We start from the raw sequence: 21,127 nt of genomic DNA on the forward strand, positions 1-21,127 counted from the left end.
TGCAGATTTGCAGGACTCTAGATACAAAATTTGTATCTGCATCTGATTCGCGGGTCACAAAAATGGTCCATGGATATCTGCATCCACTGGTGCATGTATCCATAGATACAAAGAAGGTATCTGCAGATTTGCAAGTCTCTGCTCATAACTTCTAAAAAAAAAAATCTTTTGGGGCTGAAACTTTCCAGACTGAAAAACAGATTTTGCTGAAAAAAAGTTGGAGCAAAATAGGCTCTGCTATTTTTATGTGGTAAGTTAATTCTTGCTCTTTTCCCATGAATTCTAAAGTAAAATGTTGTGGCCATATAAGTAAAAAATGGCTGAAGCAAGAAACTTCAAACATGGCTTATTTTACAGTCCTTAGTGAAGGAGACAGATCTGAGACCTGGCTCCAACAGAGAGAAGAAGCCTGACTCTGGTTTTGGCTGAGTAATAGACCTAGTCTTTTAGGAGCTCATCAGCACCTGAGTGGTGACTTGGATTTGATAACTCATTCTTTCATTGCCAAATAAATCCCATGGTACTAGGCCTTACAAGTCCAGAATCTTTTAATCATGGGGCTGTGTTGAAGAAAGTGACAGCTGCTCAGTCGCTGTGCATTGGTGATCCTCCCTGACCTGCAGTAGGACTGCTTAATTCTTTTCACTCTTCCCCCAGAGGGGAAAACCCTAATGTAAAGGAAATATGCAGGGTAAGGCTGGGACAGAAAGGACTGGGAGATGAGCCAGGCAGAGACAGAGGGTGGCTTTGGTTGGGGTGGTCAAGGTGAGGAAGAGCGGGGAACAGACCAGTGCTGGGGGCTAGGGAGAGACGAAGGGGCCCGGGGCATACAGAAAGCCTGGAGGAGGATTAGAGCAGAGCCGATGTGCGGTAGCCAAGCCGAGGGGAGGGGGGAACTGGGTGTTCCGTGGGACGCAGAGGGGCGGGGCGTTCCGCTCTCTGCCACATGCTAACCGTCGTCGCGTGAGCGGCTCCTCTAGAGCCCCTCGCTCTCTGCCTTCGACCCCGCGCGGCCACGGGTCCTGTGAGGCATCTTACTCCGGCAGGGCGACTACAGGTATCCGTCAGTGGGGGGAGGAGAGGCTCCTGGGGCTGAGGCAGCGTGAAGAGCCCTAGGGTTTAGGAGTGGGGGCAGGGATCGGTGCCGGGGTGGGGGGAAGCTCCCGAGGATCTGGAGCTCAGCGAATGAGGTGTAGGCAAGGGCCCGAGGGTGCAGGGGCTGCAGAATGAGGTGGGGGCGTATCCTAGTATTTGGGGGGTGTTGTGAGTGCAGACTGAGGGGTGGGAGCCCAGGAATTTGGGGCTCCAGAGGAAGATGTGACATGAGTGGGGTTTTTTATTCCAAATTCAGTAGTTGGTGATACCACCAAAAACAGTCCTGTATTTCGCTTGGAATGGCTGGAAGATGCCCTATTGCCAAGCCTGGGCATTGGCCCTGGAGCCTCGCCCACGGCACAAAGAGCTGTATTTCCCTTCATTTCTCGTATTTCTTGAGAGAGATCCTAAATCACATTTTTTTCAGTGATGAGACAGCCCTAGAAGGCTTTGAAGGCCATGCAAAGGCAAAATTGTCAGTAGCCTTGTCACAAACATGTTTGATAGCAATTCTTTCTAATTAGACCTGCCAGGGAGCTGTTCACCACAGGTGCAAACTATGAGCATTGAACTAGAAAGACACCTATTCAAAAGACTTTGCACTGCCTAGCTTACCCTATTCCTGCTGACTTCATTCATAATTTATCATGCTATTAATATTATGAAACCCTTGTTTTTAGGTTTAGGAGGATATTTCTTTCCAAACATTTTTTTGTTCAAGGATGTAACTTAAGTAATGGGGAAAATGCAGAGATTGAAAGTGCAGTAATGATTATCTTTCCAGTGAGACATTGCATTTTATTAGCAATGTAATGTAAAATTTTACTGCGGGCACTGATTATATGCCTCTAATTTGTAATAAATCTAAAGCTAAGGGCTGACTGAACCTTTCATGTTATATAGGAACATTAATCACAAAAAACATTTCCTGTTATTTGCCACTTTACATAAAGTATATTGAGCCAAACAAATACACAAACAGTAAATATAAAACAAAGCAGTTGCAATAGCAAAGGTATGAAAATGATATTTTAGGTAATTTTTTTTTGCAATTGGTTGAAAAATTAGCCGACCCGGCTACAGTGGATTGTGCTTGACACCTGTTCCTTCTTGCTCCCCCCATTTGGATGGACAAAGATAAGCTGTTGGGAAATGACTGATTTGTATTATGACTGTGTAAAGGGTATTTTCATTGTCAAATATGGTGAAAGGGGTATAAAGCCTCATTTTGTTCCCATTGACATCAGTAAGAATTTTGTCACTGACTTAATATGAAAACAGGATCACATCTATATTATGAATTAAATACCACAGAGAACAATAAACTGACAAAATTTGTTGTGAAAATATTTCAGAAAACTTTATTTTTAATTTTTAGTGTGGACAGTATGATGGATACAAATCTTCAAAAGGATGATCTCAGAGGAACAATTAAGTTCATACCTCCCCTGTACAAACAACGTTACCAGTTCATTAAAGATTTAGTGATTAAGTACAAACCTAAGAAGGTTGGTATGTTTGTTTTTTCAGAGCTTACATTTTAAAAGATACAGTAAATGCTTGCACAAGACATCTAGAAACAGGAAATACCAGTGTTGTCTGACTTCCAATGCCAAGAACCGGCACGTCAGGGAGTTTTGTTAAAGCTGAGTTACCTTGGCAAACTATTCTTGACAGCCATGTTTGGCTTTTTCCAGGCTCATATAACTAGTCAACTGAAGAAAAAACACTGGAACTCAAGTGTTTTTTGGGGCTTAAAACACACAAATAAAAGTATGTTTGCCTCTTGCTGGGCAGTGGGTGATTTTCTGAACATTTTATTGTTTTCTTTTTAGAGGAAAAAAATATTTGAAAAGACTCTTTGAAGGGCTTAGTCCGAGCTCCTTCCCCTAAAGGTTTGTCTTCACTGCAATGTTAGCTTGAACCAACTCAGGTTTTGCCCCTAACCCAACTCCTGTCCACACGTAACTCAAACTAGAGATTTTTAAGTGGTGCTTTAAACTCAAGGTAGCTTGTGGGGTTGAAACTCAAGTGCTGCTGATGCTTGCTAGTAATGCTGTGGGGATGCAGCAGCTCAAGTTACAACAACACAGAAGCAGTTAAACCAATCACTCTGCCTATATGTCTACTGTGCAATTGGAAACATGACTCCCAAAGTGGGTAGAAAGACACACACTAGCTTTGCTCAAGCTAGCACGCTAAAAAAAAAAATGTGATGGATGTTGCAGCACACATGGCAGCTTGGGGTAGCCACCTGAGTCCAAGCTCCGCCAAGCTTGAATGGTTAGCCTGAGCTGCCACCCATGTTGCAATGGCCAGACTGCTATTTTAAGCATGCTAGCATGCTTAAATCTCCTTGCATTGGGAGGCACATTGCCAGCTGCAGTGTAGATGTACCCTGTGCTCCTAATCAAAATTATGCAATGTGTAACTATGTACAGTGTTGCTTAGCAGAGTGGTTGTTCTCACTTAAGCTAACTGTTGCAATGAAGACAAGCCCTAGACATCTTTCAGTCTCTCTGTTTTGTAGTGCCAATATAGTGCCAGGCTCCTCTCTCTCAGCCATGCAAAAATGCACACTTACACAAAAGAAAGACATTAAAAATCTGGGATAGTGTTAGTATGCAATCATCTGCGAAAAAATAAAAGAGAATCATGTTTTTTTTCCACTGGAAATTGAAGATGCCAAGGCACTTACTGTTTTAAAAAGATTTGAAGATGAAAAATGCTAACCTTTTTAATTTTCTAAATTTTGAAATAAAAAAAGTGTAGGGATCTAGGGTTAATCTCCATGTTCTCCCCAACATTGGGTCTCTGTGACACAGGTTTTAATGTCTCAGGGAATATGTGAGCTTTTGGCAGTTGTATAATGACATTTGTGTTTCTTATGTATTCACATTACCAATAGCTAATTTATTGCTTTATAAAGCACTTTTCTGTTCCACTGTATGAGATCATGACATTTTGATCTGGTTTTGAACAGGATCTGTTCAGTAGCTCTGTTGCATCTGTATCTATAAAACTTTAATGCTTCTGGCTTGGCAATACAAAATTTTATTTATTTATTTATTTTTTGATAAATTAATTTAGTGTAAAAACTGGAGTTCTCTGTTCATCAACAGGTCAGATTTAGCCTGCGTAGAAACAGTTTAGGCTTCCCCACATCAGCTGAGCTTCAGTGGGCTTCAGTCCTGATCTGAACGGAGTATTGGGGTGTAGAGTGTTGTTTAGTTTGCATGCTCATCCTGTCCTTGAGATTAGTGGATGCCCCCCCCCCCCCCAAAAAAAAAAAAAAAAAAAAAGCTGGATAAAGCCTACTAATTCATTGTTGATAGGGCCCTGCCTAGCTATCTGGATGGTGCTGGGCAGGTTCTTGACTTTATGCATTGTGAGTAGTCCCAATGAAAAAAATGGAGCTATTCATTGAGAAGAGTTGAGCATGTGCGGTGGTGCGGGAACCATTTTTATAGTGGGGCTACTGAAGGCTGAAACCATATATTTGGGTTGTTATTACTACTTCAGGACAGGGGGTGCAGCAGCACCCCCAGTTGCAGCACCTATGAGCATGTGTGTAAGTCTTTGCTGGCTCAGGATCTAAACTATTGCACATGAGTGAACCCTTATGCTCATGTGGAGCCCTATTAACTGCATAAAGGCCAACCTGTGTAGAACAGCTTGCAGGACTGGGGCCTAAATGTCCTTCTTTGTAAAGAATCTTTTCAATTCATGTACCGCTTGTAAAACTAAATTATAAATTTTCATAGAAATGCCATGCATTTAATTCCTACTTCATAAAAAGTTTGTTTAATATCAATGCAGAACATATTTTGTGAGTCACACAAATAACTTAAGAATATGGGGTATTAAGATGCCATTGTTTTCAAACCTACTTTATAGGTTGCAGACTTGGGATGTGCTGACTGTACACTACTCTGGATGCTGAAATTCTGCAAATGCATTGAGGTGCTAGCCGGGCTAGATATCAGGGAAAATGTGATGAAGGAGAAAATGTAAGATGCTTTTTGCATTATTTTTCTTAATAATTCAGTATTTGGTTCCGCCTAACAGCATGTTGCAGCGGTAGTTGTCAAGAGATTCAGCATAAAGATAATGTAAAGTTGTGAACTATTTGGTATGTAAAGATTGAGTATATTGGGAATTGGTATGGTGGTTTTGTAAAACTACTGGTATGCCACATGCTGTTGTTGGCATCAAATCTGTTTGTTTTTATGTGGCACCCATCACTACGGTTAGCTGAGCACTTCCCAAAATTGACAGTTGCATAAGTTATATTTTGCTCTCTTTTCCTTCCAGTCAATATGGATTGGACTTTGTTGTTTTTGTTTTTATTGTGGGAAGGTGAGGTTAGAGAAATGGGTTTTGTATTTTGCTGAGAAGGCACTGGGGTTTGTGGTTATGTGAGCTCTTTCAGGACTGAGTTCCAAATTTATGCACCAGTTGGTGAAAAAGCTCTGTTTCCTGAACACAGAAGTTGAAGTTGAAAGTACCATTGCTCCAGTGATAGCTGCAGGATATAGATTGTACCACACACAAGTTTTCGTGGTGGTTGTTATTTACCTGGGGTGAAGGAGCTTTATATTTATTTTTTTATTACTGTATATGTTGTTTATTTATGTATAAACAAAATGTTTAAAAGGAAATTTACAAATGTCTTCAATAACCAATTTATTTTAGTTATTTTGTTTTGAAAGGAGGTTAATATGCATTCATAGTAACTTTCTTATTGGAAATTATAAGGATTTTTTTTTAATTTTGGTTTGGTTTTTGTAAGCATCTCAGTTTGCTATGTTTCTGGAACTCTATTGCTATCAGAGTTGACAATAGCATCTCTTATCTTCAAAGATATCTGGCAGCAAAGTTGGATTTTTGCAACCTTGGAGGACTATTGCTGAAGTCCAATTCCTCCTTTACTTTCTTGTCTTATTGTAGATAGTCATAGCAGGTGGCTGCTCATTTGCATTAGGTTTGTTTCTTTTCCCAACGGACAATAAGAGGCACTTCGTAGATTCCAAAAACACACCTCATACTTTCATTTTTCAATTACTGGGTTCTGCCTATGTCCAGGTCAAACTGCCTTTGATGAAGGGAAGAAATCACAAGCTTGTTTTGGCCATTTTTTTTTTTTAATGTCACATCAATTCACAAGAAATATGACAGGTTAACACAGAAAGAACTTCAAAGACAGTATATTAGCTGGAAACAAAGCTAGCTTCCTTCCCCCACGCTTGAATAGGTTTGGTGTGAACTTATCACCAATCAGGAGAGTACAGTGCTGTAGTCTTCTCTTCAAGGTTGAGATTTGGCCCAGGGGTCCTCTTCTGCAGTATACATGGTGAAAGACCCTTTAAGGTCAGGCCCATAAAAGAGCTCAGATTTTTTTTTTAATTTTTATTCTGTATCAGTTCTCAGTTGAGGCTTTATTACAGTCAAGGTTTCAGGCTCCAAATTTAACTTAAATGTTACTTTTTCTGTGTAGTTGTGAAGCTGAGGGTTCATCTGCCATTTTTTCCTGTATCAGTCAACTACTGCAGCAACCAGTGCCCATTTGTCAAATCCCCATTGTTCTGTGCAGTCCACACAGGACATTTTGGTTATGTTTTAATCTTTTTAATATCTCCAGGCTTCAGTGATTGGGTTATAAGGAACAATGTATGTAGAATCTTCATAATTTCAAAAGAAAAACAAAGTATAAATAAGTTTTGGGTTTAAAATCATTGAGGCGAAACATCTAAGCTGATTTTTTTTCCAGTCGGGGACTTATTGTTGGTCTCTCAGATTTTAAACATTATCATAATTTAAAGATGGAGCCTCAGCCTGTGTGCTTATTTATAGATTTCAATTAACTTTAGTCTTTACATAGTAGGTTTTTCTTTTGTTTGCTTCCTTTAAGACTTGGGTGTCTATTGACATACTCAGAAGATTATTGATTTATTGATATTTTTCTATGTAAGGGACCACAGTGATTCCCATCTTAAGCAACTATCCAGGAGAACCTCAAAAATCATCTCCTGGATGATTAAATTAAATTTAATCTTAAGTCTTAATTAAAGACTTCAGAACTGTACTGAAAACTGTTTTGTCTGTTAAGAGGTACTTATCCTCGGTAAAAAGTTAACTTTAATGTTTTTTAGGAAGATTGAGTCATATTAATTGTTCAGCACCAAACAATTACAAATGCGTACTTATTCTTTTGTCTTGCATGTTCCTGTACCTGTTTGTTGCTGAACATGCTCAACTCCCATTGAAATAAACAGGAGTTAAGCATGTACAGCTTCTTACAGGAGGCCCTTATTAAGGACAGACTAAGGACAAGAATCTTGTCCCAACCAGATTCTTCTTGTATTGTGTTACAAATTGAGTGAGGTTCCAATTTACTCAGTACTTAAAAAAACCTCAGATTAGTCACTTTGATTTTATTAAATAATTTGTTAGAGCATTACAGAAAGGTACATTGTCAAGTCTCAGAGTAACAGCCGTGTTAGTCTGTATTCGCAAAAAGAAAAGGAGTACTTGTGGCACCTTAGAGACTAACCAATTTATTTGAGCATAAGCTTTCGTGAGCTACAGCTCACTTCATCGGATGCATACTGTGGAAACTGCAGAAACTAATATCACTTTAGATAAGCTATTACCAGCAGGAGAGTGGGGTGGGAGGAGGTATTGTTTCATGGTCTCTGTGTATATAATGTCTTCTGCAGTTTCCACAGTATGCATCCGATGAAGTGAGCTGTAGCTCACGAAAGCTTATGCTCAAATAAATTGGTTATTGTCAAGTCTGTGAGAACTGCTCTTTGCAGCCTGATGATTAGCTTGACCTATTTGTCTGGTTCTAATTTTGCTTACAACTTGGCATATTTTATACAGGAATTGTTTACAGTTTCATTTTTTTAATTTCCTCTTTTTCACAGACAGACTTATTTTTAGCATATTTACAAACTTTCCAATAAATGTCCAACTGTATGATCAAACATCTGTTATTTACTTACTGTATTTTGCTAACCTAAATATCTGGTACTTGTTGGGGTTAGTGAAGAATATTGCTAACAATATTTATTCTTATTTAACAATTCTTGAGGTAATAATTTCTAGGAAGCTGGCATTTTTCTCCTCTTAGCACAACTACATAGCAATGGGTACACTTGCTCACATAGCCAAGCTAATAGGCTATATAAGGATATAGAGTTTTTAGGTCAACAATTGTTTAATTTTGAATGTTTTCCTAGGCATATGTTGTCTCCCCTTCCTGCTGATTACCTGCAACCAAGTGAAAGATCTCTAACTGTGACCCTGCATCATGGCTCAGTTGCTCATAAAGATTCTTGCATGCTTGGTTTTGACTTGGTAACATGCATTGAATTGTGAGTATTAAGCTTATGTTCTCCAATTTTTCTTATCAAACACATTGTAAATATAAATATTCATAGAGCAGAATTCCATGTTTCATTCTGTTTTTCCTTTGCATCGTACTTTGTAATGTGGCAAGACTCATTGAGGTCAGGAGGGTTGAAATTAGAGTTCAAAGCCTTTACTCTTAGCAAACTTGTTCAATCCTGTACATTTAACACTTTCATAATTCAAATGGAAGATTAGCGGGATGTGGCTGACCTTTCTAATGTGTGAAGGTAATCATATTTGGAACTTTGGGCAATGTGTGTCGATGGAAGCGTGAAAAAAAGTATGAAAGAGGGAGAGATTATGAAAAATAGTAAAGAATCCCCTTGGACAACTTATATTTATTCTATTTGCAGCAGTGGTGTAATTTTAACCACGTGACTGAAATATTAGGACATACATAGTTTAGTTGAATTGATTGTAGAGAAAGTCAAAAGACCCTGTAAGACTTCAAGGACCCATGTAATCCTATCTTTTTCAGAATAGAGCACCTGGAAGCAGCAGAACTGGAAAAGTTTCCAGAAGTGGTATTTGGTTTTATGGCTCCAGCCATGATTGTAATCAGCACTCCAAACTCAGAATTTAATCCTTTGCTCCCAGGAGTGACACTGTTCAGACATTCAGACCATAAATTTGAATGGGACCAAACACAATTTCAGAGTTGGTGAGTTTGCTAGTTACTGTACATTACATTATTTGTACTCAAAACAGTAAAAAGCAATGGTAGAGATTTACTTTTTAAATACAGTTTATGTGTGAAGGTGGTTGTTTGTATGTATAATCTCTGTCTGGTTCTGTGATTGTTTCTGCCTGCCGTATAATTACTTTTGTTGGGTGTAAACCAATTAAGGTGGTGGGATATAATTGGTTAGATAATCATGTTACAGTAAAATGATTGGTTAAGGTATAACTAAGCAGAACTCAAGTTTTACTATATAGTCTTTAGTCAATCAGGAATGGGGGGGAATTAGAATCATGTTTTGCTAAGGTGGGGAATGGGAACAAGGTCACAGGCAAGGCTCTGTGGCGTCAGAGCTAGGAAGGGGGACACTGAGGAAGGAAATTGGAATCATTTCTTGCTGGAAGTTCACCCCAATAAACATTGAATTGTTTGCACCTTCGGACTTCGGGTATTACTGCTCTCTGTTCACGTGAGAAGGACCAGGGAACTCAGAGGGTGAACGGATAAGCCCTCTAACAGCAACTCCCCCATTTCATCACGTTCAGTAAGGACAAAGTTTCACTGCACCTACAGACAGCCCCCGAACCTGAAGCGAATACTCACCAGCAACCACATACCACACAACAGAACCACTAGCCCAGGAACCTATCCTTGCAACAAAGCCCGTTGCCAACTGTGCCCACATATCTATTCAGGGGACACCATCACAGGGCCTAATCACATCAGCCACACTATCAGAGGCTCGTTCACCTGCACATCCACCAATGTGATATATGCCATGATGTGCCAGCAATGCCCCTCTGCCATGTACATTGGTCAAATTGGACAGTCTCTACGTAAAAGAATAAATGGACACAAATCAGATGTCAAGAATTATAACCTTCATAAACCAGTCAGAGAACACTTCAATCTCTCTGGTCACGCGATTACAGACATGAAAGTTGCGATATTACAACAAAAAAAGTTCAAATCCAGACTCCAGCGAGAGACTGCTGAATTGGAATTCATTTGCAAATTGGATACAATTAACTTAGGCTTGAATAGAGACTGGGAGTGGCTAAGTCATTATGCAAGGTAACCTATTTCCCCTTGTTTTTTCCTACCCCTCCCCCCCCAGACGTTCTTGTTAAACCCTGGATTTGTGCTGGAAATGGCCCACCTTGATTATCATACACATTGTAAGGAAAGTGGTCACTTTAGATAAGCTATTACCAGCAGGAGCGTGGGGTGGGGGGAGGTATTTTTTCATGCTTTGTGTGTATAAAAAGATCTTCTACACTTTCCACAGTATGCATCTGATGAAGTGAGCTGTAGCTCACGAAAGCTTATGCTCAAATAAATTGGTTAGTCTCTAAGGTGCCAAAAGTACTCCTTTTCTTCTTGTTACCTTGCCTCCAGTGAGAGGGAGGCTTGCTTATGTTTAACTGGATATCATCTGCTTGACAGTACCAGCCTGTTAGTCACACATGCTCTCTCTTCTGGGGTTGTTATACCAATAAAAAGTAAAAACCAGCAGGATCTTTTTAAAGGGGAAATGGCAAAATGCCACATTTATTGTGAATACAGAAAGAATCATAGTAAGCAGTTAGTTATAGCTATAACATTCTATTCAATTTCATATTTATTCACACACACACACACACACACTCTCAGGTTCTGCAAGGTTGTTATCATAGTTACCAGCCTTAGAGTTGCTCATGCCAAGCCACTGGCTAGGTGGCCTGGACATGAGGAGGGAGCAGGGCCTTGTCAGATGCTCATCTGATGCTCCTGGAAGTTGGTTTGCAGAATCAGACCCCAAAGTTCTCACTTTCTAGAGTCCATTTTTATAGGAATTTCTTCCTATGCAAGTCTATGGGAATTGCTTCATCATGCTGTTGCTGAATCAATCAGCAGATTTGGCACATTCCTGATGGCTCCGTGCTGCCAGATGTTGTGTTGTTCTTTGGTTCTCCCATTCTTGAGGCTGTTGGGTGGATTCCAGTCTGCCCTCCGGGGGTCCTCTGGTTATTTCCACTTGATGCCTTCTTCAGCCGATGGACACTGGATTCTTAGGCTGGCACCTCCCTGATCATTCAGTTATTATCCACACCAAGCATCCATCAACATACATCCTGTATCTCTATTTTAATCACAATTGTTAACAAAGCAAGATGAATACAACAAAAGGGCGGGGAGTCTCTGGGTGCTGTTTCTATTGTTACAGAGTATTGCTTTGAGCCTCTCTCTGTGTGAGTAGTTGTTGTTACAAAGATTGCTTTGAGAACAGACTCTGTCTTGGAATGTTCTAACACAATTAGCAGCTTGCAAGTTTCACACATAGAGGGAGAGAAACAGTACCAAAAACCAAGAGACCTCTTAATTAGTAATAGCCTGGAATTTAAACTATGGGGAATCAAACTCATTTGTGATTTTAATACAGAACTTTTTTAATATGATCCAACAGGGTATGCCAGCATAACTTTGCCTTACAGGTTAATAATAGGTGTGACTCAGTCCGGAATCCCTTTGAAGCATTCCCCTGTGGTACCAGCCCCTTATCCACTGAACATTCACAGAAATACTAGGTCTGCTGTCCCCAAGGAAACAGTATACACAGCAACTTGTAGGATTCAACTCAGGATCAGCACCTAGTTTAATGGGTTTCAGAATAGCAGCTGTGTTAGTCTGTATTCGCAAAAAGAAAAGGAGTACTTGTGGCACCTTAGAGACTAATCAATTTATTTGAGCATAAGCTTTCGTGAGCTGCAGCTCACTTCATCGGATGCATTCCATGAAGTGAGCTGTAGCTCACAAAAGCTTATGCTCAGATAAATTGGTTAGTCTCTAAGGTGCCCCAAGTACTCCTTTTCTTTTCACCTAGTTTAATATATTTATAGTGAAATCAAGGATAGGTTTATGACCCAAGATTCAAGAAATAGTAAGGATATTGGAAGCAAAAGGTTACATATAAAACAAAATCATAACATGTTTTCTAGAGACTAAATTTAACAGGCTAATCTCCTGTCACCCCAAATGTCCTCTGAAATATTTCAGTCAAGGATGGTTAAGATCCTATTTTCATGAATCTAAACACACTGCCTGTTTACTTCCTAAGTGCAGGAAGGTGAGGTGTCTTCTCTGTTCCTCAAATATAGTCCAGCAAACCTTTGAAGTGTGGTTCAAGATAAGGTTCTCTTCCCCCCCCATTGCGTGCTCTTTGTGGTTCATTTCATATCTTTCTGTTGATTTTGTATGTAAATGTGCCTCCATTGTGTTAGCTTTCAGTGCTTAATTTACATGCCAACAGAGAGACAGAGGAATAAACGTCTTTTCTGTCAGGAAAACTGTTCGCCTCTGCTGTGTTACAGACACTAAGAACCTATTTTCAGTATACACCTATAACACCTTACATAATATTTGTACCTACATTTCACAACAATATTAACGACTTGTGTGACCCTGGCTTTCATTTAAGGGCTCAGATGACCTTTTTTGGTAAACCAGAATGTATATACTAGAATTAGGATATTCCTGTAACTCCCTTGCCAGTTGGCATTGAGGAGTTCTTATGTCACAACATCTGTCTTGTATTTGGTGTAATAAATATAGGAAAATATTTAAATTTTGTGGTGTGAATCTTGCATTCCTGATCTTCTGTGGCAGAGAATTCTACAGCTGGGTGCTTTGTCTCCAGTGAGCTGCTTCTGAGGTCCGCCAATTTTACCTATTGGTTCTTGGAATAGTGCAGAGGAAGAGAGGTGGCCCTTTTAGATCTCTTTCTCACCTTAATATGATCCCCATGCACACTGTTATGGACCTGAGATGCCTCCGTTCTCCTCATCTGTATAATAAGATTCCAAGACTGCCACTCTGAAGCCTTACTATGTCTGCAGAGTCAGTGAGAAGTGATGGGAACCGCTATAAGCATGCTTGCAGCTTTTTTCTTTGCATCACACTGACTTACCATTCTATGCTTCTCTTTTTGTTCAGAATATCACCAGGTTGGTTTTGCAACCTGTTACTGTCCAGTTTTTAAGTTCTTAGCCATTTTGACTTAACAAATTACATCTATTAGACAGCAAGGCATGTATCTGTGCCATGCCAAGAGTCCCTAGAAGACCATTATGATATCAGGGTAACTAAACAAATCACCACCCCTCCTATACAGCTATATTGCATGTAGAAGTTTAATTGGTTGTATAAGGGAAACTGCACAGATGATGGAGACATGACCCAACTGCCAGTTTTTCAAACCCACCCACCCAGCAACACAACCAGCACACACAATAACCTTAACCACACACAGCTCCTCACTGCAGCATACATCCCTCATTCACTGCATGTACAAATCAACACAAATCTCCCAGCACATCTCCCCCAGACACAAATCAATGCAACCACCTACACAAAAACACAGCCACCATACACAGTAGCCCCAAACACACACAGTCCTTCACCACAGCACACACCCTTTATTTACATTACACAAATAAATACAAATTTTGCAGTATAACACAACCACCCACACAACATAACCAGCACACTCTAACCCCAAACATCACTCTGAAGCCTAGAATGTTGAGTAAGTATGATGCAAAGAAGCAGCTGCAAGCATGACTCTAAAGATTCTTTTGTTTAGAATATCACCAGGTTCAGTAATCACTGGGGTCTGGTACCATCCAAATTTTAAGTTCTCAACCATTTTGACTTCATAAATTACACCTCTGCAACAGCATGGGTTTTCAGATACTAGTAAAGCTATACTGGGCCTGCAGACTTCCAGATTCAAGCATATATTTCTATCATTTAGCCAGTATTGCCTTTTTTAAATGCACTCGTCTCAAAAGATAATAGTGTGATTAAATTCTGAAAACTTGACAAAGTACAAGAAGCTGATGTATTACACAAGCTGTTGTATTTTTATTCATTCTGTTTGCTCTGTTAAGACAGAGAGAGGGTATAATAATGAATATGTATATTTTCCAGCAGATGCTTGCGAAATATTAAAGGAATTTTGGTTTATTTAAAAATACAGCGATAACAATTTAATCCGGGGGTGGGTGAACTTTTTGGCCCAAGGGCCACATCTGGGTGGGAAAATTGCATGCAGGGCCATGAATATAGGGCTGGGGCAGGGGGTTGGGGTGTGGGAGGTAGTGCGGGATGTGGGAGGGGGTGCAGTGTACAGGAAGGGGCTCAGGGCAAGGGGTTGGGGTGCGGGGTGTACAAGGAGGCTCAGGGCAGGGGGCTGGGGCGCAGGACGGGGTGCGGAGTGCGGGAGGGGGCTCAGGGAAGAGATTGGGGTACAGGGAGGGGTGTGGAGTGCAGGAGGGGGTTCAGGGCAGGTGGCTGGGGGCTCAGGGCAGGGGGTTGAGGTGCAGGAGGGGTGAGGCAGGAGTCTCAGGGCAGAGGGTTGGGGTGCGGGCTCCGGCCCAGTGCCACTTACCTTGAGCAGCTCTGGGTGGCAGCAGTGGGGCTCAGGCAGGCTGCCTGCCCTGGCCCCGTGCCGCTCCCGGAACTGGCTGGCGCCACATCCCTGCGGCCCCTGGGGTGGGGCGGGGCGGGCAGAGGGCTGTGCACGCTGCCCTCGCCTTCAGGCACTGCTCCCCCCGCAGCTCCCATTGGCCGGGAACAGGGAACCACGAGCTGTAGGGCCATAGTTTGCCTACCCCGATTTAATCTTATTTCACAGTACTACAGAATAAGGCTCTGATCCTGCCAATGCTTATGTATTGCCTAACTTCGAGTACATGAGTAGCTGAAATAAATATTCCTGAAGTTAAACAAGTGCATAAGAGCTAGCAGGATCGGGGTCTTATTTCTTGCACTGTCGTTCATATTTCTTCGTCACGTTAAAAATATGACTATTCAATGTAATAAGATTAAATTATTTTTCTTAGGGCAATAGATGCAGCTACTCGCTATGATTATACAGTTGAATTTACTGGACTTGGGACCCCACCACCTGGAGGTGAGGATGTTGGATTTTGTACCCAAATAGGTGTGTTTGTGAGAAAATATCCAAAGAGTGGTGAAACTGTTAACTCTGAGAAACACACAGAACATGCTTACAAAACTGTAAGTATCTCCTGCTTTCCCTCTACATATCCATTTAGTTTACTTTGTATAGGGATCAATAAATAACAAAAAGGGACAGTTTTGAGAGACAGAATCATAAGGGTTATGTGTATACCAGAGTTGACTATTGCTACATGCTACAGTGGCTCAGCTGCAGTGCTTCCGCGTAGATACTGCCTATGCCAACGGGAGGGGTTCACAGTCCTGAGACATAGCTATGTTGATGTAAGTTCCCAGTGTAGACCAGCTCAGACTCAAGAGCATTGAGAAAAGAATAAGCCTGTGATTGTTTTTAAAAATACCAAACATTCAGGCTGACGTTATGACACGGAAAAGTGAATTTTGTCCTCACAATTTTCAGAGTAGAACCACATTTTAAAATACATAAAGATTTCTTGGAAAATTAGCTTCCAAAAGGTAGTTAATATTTTTAAAGTGCTTTGTAAACAAAATTTTAATCCTAAAAATTGACAGTGGTCTAGGTATCAACTCCTAAAGTTGGGGGAGGAGGGCAGAGCAAAGTAGAAATAACTTGTCTTTGGTGGCTCTAGTGGCTGCTGTTTAATGTAATGATCGAGCATTATTTTTTGTGATATGGAGCTGATCAGTTTATTTTTTTTATAGTGGAAAAGCAATTTGTACAAAAGTGGTTATTTTAATTTACTATATATAATCCTTAGAACTAAAATCTTTCATTGTCAACACACACTCTTCCATTGTATTCACTAGTTTATTATTGTTTGGTTGCTAATGGTGTTGGCTACTGGCATTGATACTTACAGGTTTAATGTTTTTAAGAGGGAATGTGTACTTTGAAGAACACCATGGAATTAGCAAATATATATGGGGAAAAATGGGTATCAAGTTTTAGACCGATGGCAATCTTGTGTCCTTGTAAATTTACCCTAACTAAAATAGTGTTACCCTCGCTAAAAATTTGGGGTCTTTCAGGTTATAGCTGTTAGAAGGAGAAATTGATGAAGGAGTTGGGTATCTTTGATGTAATTTTATTTATTTACAAGGAATGAACAAAGTACTATTTCACTAAACACAGGAGGAATCAAAAAAAACCCCAGGAGATAATTCCTTTGCTTACAGCCCCAAGCCTCTCTTACCCAGCTTATCCAGGCTGTATTGGTCTTCTGACCTTTTTAAAGCTATGTCTACACTACAAAGATAAGTCAACCTATGTTAGGTCCACTTACAGCCACCGTATTAATTACTGCGGTGGCTAATATCTACGCTACCCTCCTTCTGTCAGTGGTGCATGTCCTCATCAGGAGTGCTTCCACCAACTGAAGAGGGGCAGTGTTGGGGACTGAGAGCCAAATCTCTCGGCTCCATGCAGCTCCCCATTGGGAGCCCAGCTGTCCCCTAGGACTTCTCGCCTTAGCTCTCCCCTCCAGGAGCGGGAGGTGGGGGGCTGGGGTAGGAGGGTAGCTGTCAGGGGCTTCTTGCCTGTGTCGGAGATCCGTGCCTTGAATCTGGTCAGCTGCCATGGTCCTGACAGGGAGTTGGACCCTGGGAGGCAGTAGGGCTCCCAGCAGGTAGTGGGAAGCCCAGGCAGCAGACCGAGCCGGGAGTCTAGGTGGCAGCCCGCCTTGGAGTGGAGACTGGGTAGCACCCTGGCTTGCGAGCCAGCTTTCTTGTCAATTTCACGACTCCAGCAGAGCCATGAAATTGACAATTATGACACCCAACAGTGGATGTAAGGAATGCAGTGGCTACACAGATACTGCATCACCCTCATTATAATGATATAAGCCCTACGCCTCTTGTTGAGGTTGTTTTAGTAGTCGGCATAGCAGGTGAGTTACATCGGCGGAAGAAGCATTTCAGTGTGTACCGCCGCTGTTTTGTTGACAAAAGCTGACTTTTTTGTAGTGTAGACAAGGCCCAACTCTGTTACTGTCTGCCTTCTGCTTGTCTCTCCCACATGCTCTTATCCAAAACAGTACTCAGCAATGCCGCCCACCCCTATAGTTCAAATTATTGAGTGGCCTTTGTTTTGGGCAGTGACATTTGTGTGCTTTGTTTTAGAGACTTATGTTGTTTCTGGGCCTGTCATAAAGTTAAATATTTTGGGTTTTTGCACATTGTAAAGGTTTTCAAGGCAGTGTACCCAAGTCTTAAAGATGAAAAGTACCTGCAGAATGCAGTGGTCAGTGAAGTTATTTTTGGAGCAGACATCATTAAAAGAAGACTACTGGGCGATTTCAAGTCCGAGGGTAAGGCGCCTAGTGATGGCCTTGAGATGGAACTCAAATTTCAGCCATGTAAATATTTCATGAGGTGTTCAAAGAACCTTTCTCTAGCTGAAACTGAAAAACTTGCTGCTGAGAGAAGCATGGAGCCATTCATCGATGAAAACACAGTCTATATACCTCTGGCAAAAATCTTTTCTATTCCCAAAGTGAATCAACTTTGTGGCACCTTTGAGAAGTTAAGCAAGCTTATTGCTGGCAAAGTAGCACTGAGCAATGATGGTTCTGCTGTGATAGTCACTATCGAATATGAAAATGAAGAACAAGAGAATTAGAAAATCCTTCAAAGTGTGGTGACAAAGAAGACATTTTTAGTAGATTCATGCTGATGTTATTTCTATATAGTGACTAGAGTTACAGCACTCACATTTTTTTAGTTTTAAATATTTCCATCGGGACCTAGAATTTTTGCTATATGGCTCTTGTTAAAAGCAGCACAACTCTTTAAGGATTATTGGGCAGATTTTCAAAGGCACAAAAGGGAGCAGTTAGGCATCCAACTGCCATTGAAGGGTAATAGTTTATTTTGCCATGTTTTGTTTGCTTTCCCCTTATTTATCTCTCAGGTATCATAATTACTCTTTTAGGTATGTTGGGAGTGTATATATACAGATTTCACTAGCTGTGAGTGAGTCCCCCAAGACTAGTCATGTGAATGGTGATGTAGATAGGTTTCACATATTGATTCCAATGCTAAAACCTAGACAACAGTTCTAATTATATCATATGTCAGCTATAAAACAAGATGTTGGGTAAGGAGGACCAAAATGTTAATATTTTTGGTAAAACTTATCTACTTTTTTTTTTGCTTGTAAGTTAATTTTATTTTTTTGGTTGAAAGGGTGAATGTAAAGACAAGAGAAATGGAAATTCAGAAAGCCTATCTTATTGATCACTGTATAGTGTAGCTGGAAGAGAAATAAAAGCAGCAGGTAGAAGACATGTAGCAGGATGCGGGAAAGAGGGGGGAAAAAAGCATACATTTGGACTAAATACAGAAGTAAAAATATTCCTGTAGGATCAGCCACTAATGGAGAGGTGGACATAGCTATTGTACCAGTTCTTGTATGTTTTTTCTCCTTCCCTTTTTTGGTCATCTTACTGTAACAGCACTGATCTCATGGACATAACTTCATGGAAACATAGGGATATGTGTTCCTCTGGACCTGTGCAATGCCCATTAACGTGAGAGTCTCACGCCTCTAGGTGGTGTTTATTAACAAAAAACACTTTTGATGGATGTCATTGCAACCCAGCGCACAGTGTCAGTCTCGGAGAAAGTTAAATGCTTCTTCTAGGCTAATGGGAAAAATGGTACTGCTAGTTAGTGGTGGCAGAAGAAGTTCAATGAGAATAATCTGATGGGAAAGTTGCAGGCATTAACATGTAAAAGTACTGTACTACTAAATAAAATGTGTTCCCACAGTTCTGTGTTAAATATCTCTGACTTGTTTAAAAATCTTTAATAAAATATATCTGCTTTAAGGAAAAATTACCCTCAAAGTAATAAGTAATTGTTCCCTAAAACTACATGCTAGTCCTAAATACTCTCAATAGAAATAGAAGGCTGTGCAATACCAGTGATAGTGGAGCTGTGTGATTTAGGCCAAGGAGATGATTCTATTAGAAAGAGCGGGCCGACCTGCCTTAGGCAAGGATATATCACACACATAAATGTGTAGTAAACAAACCACTGACTATTAATCTCTAAGAACTAAAACTGTTATGTATGCACAAGAATAGCATGTTCACACATGTTGCAAAATTTTCCCCTTAGTTTATCCTTTGTCTAAGGTAAGTAATATTTTTGATGTGACTAGGTCAAGGCACATGGTTTTCTTTTGTTAATATCTGATAATTGTACATGAGAAACATTTTAGCATTTAACTAGTGAACAGGCCTCACTCCTTGGATGCTCCCATTGATGTCACTGGCAGATTTGGGGGGGGCAAATGCTGCAGGATCAGGCCTAATGTTTGTGAGATATTTACAAAAATGTAAAGCAGTTCTGTATAAAGGCTAACTCGTGTCGTAGAGGATGACAGAGAATGGCCTTTGCTCCACCTTCAGAATCTGTGGGTAGGGAGGCTTCTGCCTCTTTTGGCCCTCCTTCAGCTCTCAAATCATTCATGGTGAAAGTCCAGACAGAAAGAGGGGGCAGTAACTTAGAGCAGAGGGTAGGTCAGAATCTAAGTAGGATGAGACGAACGCTCTGAAAGAGACTAATGTTTTGAAGCGTTCCACCTCCCTCCAAATGCTTTTATGAGTTCTTGATACTTTTACTTTGTTTTGTGTGGAATTTTTCTATCACTGTTAAACAGCTATGCTTACTAAATGTTAACTTGTAATCAAAACTATTTAGAACTATTTCCTCGGTGGTTTTTCATTTGTTTTTTTTTTGGCTGTACAGTTAATTTGTAAAATGCCTTAAACGTTACACTTGTGAAATTCAAAGCTTGTAAATAAACTGTTCTTTGGCTAATAATGAGCCTAACTATTTAATTACTGCAGAGTTGAGAACCATTAGCTTGGCCATTTTTTGAAAATATCCCTGCACCTCAGAGGTGTAAGGCACTATGTCTGTTAGGGTTTTTTATCCAGTCCCCCCCCCCCTTCCTCCTTTCTTTCCCACTCTGTTTTTTCTTGTTGGTATTTCTTTATTTAGTGTACTTTGTGGCCTGGTCATTTTAAAATAAGGAACAGATGGTTCTGGCAGAATTGGAACAATATTTGCCTTGAATATGTCGTCACATTACATCTAATTATAGGGGTGCCCATAGAAACACCATTACTCTTCTTGGAAAGATCAGACCCCTAACATTTTGTTCTGTAAACCCAGTTGGAAATTGGTCAGCGTGAATATTGGGTTGGCTGCCTTTATCCCAAAGTATTTATAATATCCTCCAAAAAACTCCACTTCCACATAGCAGGATTGATTAGTTTTTCCTTCTATAATCTTGGACTTTTAGGAATAGTACTGGATGTTAACATCTTAAAAGGGAGAAGAAAGAATCCAAGAATAAATAATTTGTGTTTCTGTGGTGCCTTTCATAGGAAGACCTCAAACTACCTCATTAATGTTAAGACATATAAATCCCAGTGAGGTAGGTAGATAGGTAAGCTTCTTTGTAAAAAAGGTGTTCGGTCATGGTGAAGTCATGTGACTTGCCCAAGCTATTACAGCAAATCAGTGATAGCCTAAGCCACGGCTCTATGTCTGCAATACCACTTATGTAACTTTGGGGTGTAATACATCACTCAGGTGGGTGGCTTAAGTTACAGTGATGTAAACATAGGTGTGGACTGTGGTATGTTGGCAAGAGAGTTCTCCCTCCGACAATGCTACCGCTGCGCGTTCATCATCATCACATTCCTATTACGCCTCTGGCGTTTAGTGCAGTGATGAAACATCTTCACTCCTGTCTGTTTTTGGTAAGTCTTTCAGTGGTTTCCCAGCTGTGCCCCACGTTTTTCAGCTCGGCTTCCACAGCTCTTCATCTTGTTTTCGGCCTCGTTTTCGCTTACCTTCAGGTGTCAATCTTATTGCTACTCTGGTGATGGAATCAGTTTCCATCCGAAGCACATGACTGAGCCATGCCCAACGCCTCCTGGC

General features: G+C 40.6%; 2 protein-coding genes across 3 annotated transcripts in view; one reads left to right on the forward strand and one right to left on the reverse strand.

Moving 5' to 3' along the window:
- The first annotated feature begins 955 nt into the window (after nucleotides 1–955).
- Nucleotides 956–19,908, forward strand: HENMT1 (HEN methyltransferase 1). The gene is made up of 7 exons (XM_077825243.1): nucleotides 956–1,057; nucleotides 2,474–2,603; nucleotides 4,993–5,105; nucleotides 8,340–8,474; nucleotides 8,990–9,172; nucleotides 15,073–15,250; nucleotides 17,355–19,908. The coding sequence occupies exons 2-7, from the start codon at nucleotides 2,484–2,486 to the stop codon at nucleotides 17,787–17,789; spliced, it is 1,164 nt and encodes a 387-aa protein (XP_077681369.1). The 5' UTR covers nucleotides 956–1,057; nucleotides 2,474–2,483; the 3' UTR covers nucleotides 17,790–19,908.
- EEIG2 (EEIG family member 2) overlaps nucleotides 6,619–21,127 on the reverse strand; it is a 60,846-nt gene continuing 46,337 nt past the window's right edge. Inside the window, exon 11 of one of the 2 annotated variants that reach the window (XM_077825245.1) lies at nucleotides 6,619–6,776. In XM_077825245.1, the coding sequence (XP_077681371.1) occupies nucleotides 6,752–6,776 (25 nt within the window). In that variant the 3' untranslated portion in view covers nucleotides 6,619–6,751. Of the gene's footprint in view, nucleotides 6,777–10,816; nucleotides 11,821–21,127 lie in introns of those variants that run through there. The other variant, XM_077825247.1, reaches the window with a different exon arrangement.

Source organism: Eretmochelys imbricata, chromosome 8 (genome assembly GCF_965152235.1).
Source record: "Eretmochelys imbricata isolate rEreImb1 chromosome 8, rEreImb1.hap1, whole genome shotgun sequence".
Lineage (NCBI taxonomy): Eukaryota > Metazoa > Chordata > Testudines > Cheloniidae > Eretmochelys > Eretmochelys imbricata.